The sequence below is a fragment of the Cyprinodon variegatus genome, unplaced genomic scaffold (genome assembly GCF_000732505.1).
Source record: "Cyprinodon variegatus isolate N-32 unplaced genomic scaffold, C_variegatus-1.0 Scaffold782, whole genome shotgun sequence".
Classification (NCBI taxonomy): domain Eukaryota; kingdom Metazoa; phylum Chordata; class Actinopteri; order Cyprinodontiformes; family Cyprinodontidae; genus Cyprinodon; species Cyprinodon variegatus.
In genome coordinates, this window is record NW_015151235.1 from 221,418 (window position 1) to 225,465 (window position 4,048).

Genomic DNA, 4,048 nt, shown 5'->3' on the forward strand with positions numbered 1-4,048 from the left:
CTTAATGTTCCATGGTAAAGTTAGTTTAGTAAACACAGGTGCTGCTACCCATAAACTTCATGCTAGCACTAGTGGCTAATGATAATTTTTTTGTAGCCTACACTGAGTGCATCCTCTCTGACAGGATTTCTAATGGTTCGTCATTTTGTCATTTGCATCATTTTTCACACAATAAATGCACAGAAGTCCAATGTTACCCTACAGTATCTGGAAGACTGAATAGATCTGATGAGCAACTTACAATAACTTCTTATGATGATGTAACGTGATAATATGTGTGATTGACTGTGACCTCTCTCTCTCTCTCTCTCTCTTTGATTTAAGAATTGTTGCTGTGGTGGAGTTTACGTTTTACAGTGTAAACTAAGATTTTGGAAGTATTTTAAGTGTCCACTCTCACTAATTTCCATTAACCTGGCCTCAAGGTATTGCACACTTAAACATTCAGTACACCAAAAAAAATGTGGTGGGCCAGTCTAGTCCAAAATGCCAGGGCCGATTTTTTGTCCCAGTCCACCCCTGCCTTTGAGTCAATGATTCGATGGAATCAACTGGTTTTCCTTTGATATAACATTTTGAATCAATTTGACTGTATGATCTGAACTGTAAAGTGTCTTGAGATGACATGTGTTGTGAATTGGCGCTATAGAAATAAACTGAAAAGAAATGAATAAATAAAGAGGCTAATAAAAAGTGATATATACATTTATGTCTCATTGTATAATTTAATTTCCACCTACATTTATTTGTTGTTTTTTTTGTGGGAAATTAATTGTATGCTTATTATTTACTGAGCATTTATTATTTATTATTGGATATTACTCGATCATATACAAACCAACTAGACGAGCTTGTCTGGTTAGTCACTCTGGGTGAAAAGTCAGCGGGCTGGCCTCTAGCTAGTTTAGCTTTTATTTTGAAGGCCGGAGTTTAATTAAACCTCCAGGCTCGTCCTCATCACCGCGGGTTGGGCTGTGTCGGGTTACAGGGGTGTGGCGCCACACTCAACCATCATTTCCTAATTCATCCTCATCGCTGAAGAAGGAAGCGCAGCCATGGCTCAGGGTCTCAAGGAGAGATTTGACAAATTCCTTCATGAGAAGAACCTTATGACTGATATTCTACAAAAAATTGAAGCCAGAACTGGAGTAAACCGGACGTACATCGCTGCCGGTGAGTAGCTACGCAGGAAAAAAAAAAAAGTCATAACGGTAATGAAAAGTCATCGCAGATTGCGAGGCTGTTTTAATGGATTTCCTTCTATTTAGAAATTCTTTCGTTCATTTAAAGTATAAGAACAGTAACGATTGTGGTCAAAATCCGCAGTGTTTTGTGAAAAAAAAAACGTTACATCCATGGCAACGCGGTGTGACGTGTGCTTTCTTTTGTCTTCTTCCGCCCAGGAGTCATAGCTGTGATCGCAGTTTACCTGGTCATCGGTTACGGTGCCTCTCTGCTGTGTAACCTCATCGGCTTCCTGTATCCAGCCTACATATCGTAAGGGTTTGATTTTCTAACTACTGTTCTGGCCTGCAGCCCCTCCCTGTGTAAACTCACGTAACCAGAAATAAATATAGGCAGAGCTACGTCATCATATTATTTCTAAAGCATTTGTAATGCAGACTCTTATTATAGTCCGTTATTTTAAGGTTAAGCTCATGCTAACAAAATGTTTTTTTTAATCATCTATTTTTTCATTCTATTTTAAGTCGTAGGGAAGTCAATTTTAATATCAAATAATTCTGGCATAAAGATGTATATAAATGTACTCTTTATAAGACCATATTGTCCCAAATTAAGAACATTTTTTATTTTTAAGAAAATCCTGTCTTTAAAATCTGTGTTTTTTCCATTATCTTATGCAGGCCAGTTAGTTATACGTCAACCTGAACACCTAAATACGGCCAATCATATATCAACAGTCATCTGTCAATCAATTTTTTCGGTCATAGATCTTGATTCATATGTCGCAGCTAATATATGCAATGGTTGACATAAGAATAATTTCCTTTCCCATTGAGTTCCGTCCCAGTGTTCACGGGGATGGACGTCTGTGTCTTCAGCAGGCGTAGAGCTAACAGAACTGGCAGCGTTGCGAGGCAAGGGCTCAAACATGTACGGCTGGAAGCCTTCTACACCAAACCAAGCTTCTGCCGCCCTGGCGTCCTCTTCCACAACATCTTTGTCCCCGCTTTCCTCCTCTAAATAAAAAATGGATGGCGAAAGAGACTCATCCACGACCTCCTACACTAAACTCTGCTCCTCTTGCATGTTTCCGCTGTCCATAGCGTTCCTTGACAGTGTCGTTTAGTGCTACTTGCTACGTTCCCAATGGAATTTCCCATTGGGAACGTACTAGCATTGAGTTGCTAACTGGCTAGCAAGATGCTTCCGAGACATCAGCTGCAATCAAACATGCTTGTGAACCTTCCGCCACAACAATCCCGGCCCCTTGACAAATGACTAATCACATTCACTTTATTCCCTCGTGTAAAGTCGGGCACATCTAGGGAGAATTCTGAAATGCAACGATTGGAACAGCCGATTCCCTACGACTTTAACCCATTCAAAGGTTGTAGGGCTTACTGGTTATTGGAGATGTTCTGTCACAGTTTACAAACAGAAAATGCTCCAAACAAAAATCTAAAATTGGACCTGTCTTCAGCCAGTGAACTTATTCTCTCATCTCAAACGGTCAAGCAACAACGATCTCAAAAAACAAAAGGGGGGGAAAAAAACATATCAGTTTTAAAATTTCCTGTTTTGTGATTTTTGAATTGAATAAAGCTTTCTAACTTTAAAGCTACTAGAATTATCCTCCAAGCTTAGATGTAAAACCTGTTAGAAAGTTATTGGACTGTACCTAAAAATGTTTGGTCAGATGGTATGAGAAAGTCTGCATTTGACTATGAATGAGCCTGTATGCATAATTTTAACACCATATGGATTTAATGTAACTAAAGTAATAGGTGGGCTCAGGTCTTGTTTAAACTTCTTGATCTTTTTTTTATAATCCAAACGTGGTATTGCAGGCTAACAAAAGAAGCCAAGCGACCCCCATTCCAAAGGGGTGGACCCATTCATCCGTTTCATTGTTGTCTAAGATGGATTGTATTTTAACTTTTTTGGAATCACTATGACCTGTATGGCTGTGAATCTTCACCAGCATATAATCCAAAAAAATTAATCCTTCAAAAAATATTTTAGCATGTATGCTGCGTAGGTGTAGAATTCGTCTAATAAATTAAGATGTATAAAAAAAAAAAAACAACAACTGGAATCTATAAAAAAAAAAAAAAAGTCATGAATTTGTTCAAGTTAACATGTTTTCATTGATCTCTGTCTAAAATGTCCGGTTAAATATGGACCTGTAGTGACTTGTTAATGTTTGGATTTAATGTTCTGATTAAGTTTAGTCAAATTTGCTTTAATCTCTGCAAGTTGCAGAGTAGGAAAGGCACAGGTCCAACCGGTAATACAACATCAACGATCCAGTGGAATTTGCTCAGTAAATGCCTAGCTTTGCCTTTAAGGCTTCACTGATGTTTAGTCAGCCATGATGCAAGTTAAAATGTTAGATCTTGCAAAAGACAATATAATGAGTGGAGGCTGAACAAATCAACGGATTAGCATTTATAGACACAATGGTGCTCACAAACTTGGGCAAATTTCTTGAAAATTATGCACAGCCTGATGCAGTGTGGACAGCGTTAAAGCAGAGTAATAAATATTATGTATTGACTAGAAATATCAATTTGAATGAGACCACTCAGCTAATAGAAAAAATTGTGAGTTATAATAATAATACATTATATTTTAAAGGCGCCTTTCTGGACACTCAAGGTCACCATACAAAAGATAAAAACACAATGGCAGTTATTAATCATGTGAACTAGCTGCTTCTGCTGCTTGCGATCTGAACGTAGCATTATGGTTAAAAATGCTGTGCATGTAAATGTTCTAACAAAGCCTAAAACAGCAGTGTTTTCATAAAAAGGTCAGGAGCGGAATGTTGGTGGGTTGAATTCTATGGAGGATAAAAAGTGCC

General features: G+C 38.0%; 1 protein-coding gene across 1 annotated transcript in view; it reads left to right on the forward strand.

Annotated features, from left to right (window-relative positions):
• The first annotated feature begins 969 nt into the window (after positions 1 to 969).
• The window catches only part of LOC107098485 (receptor expression-enhancing protein 5-like), a 9,562-nt gene continuing 6,483 nt past the window's right edge, over positions 970 to 4,048 (forward strand). The window contains exons 1-2 of the mRNA XM_015396203.1: positions 970 to 1,173; positions 1,404 to 1,497. Coding sequence (XP_015251689.1) covers positions 1,056 to 1,173; positions 1,404 to 1,497 — 212 coding nt within the window. The 5' untranslated portion in view covers positions 970 to 1,055. The remainder of the gene's footprint in view (positions 1,174 to 1,403; positions 1,498 to 4,048) is intronic.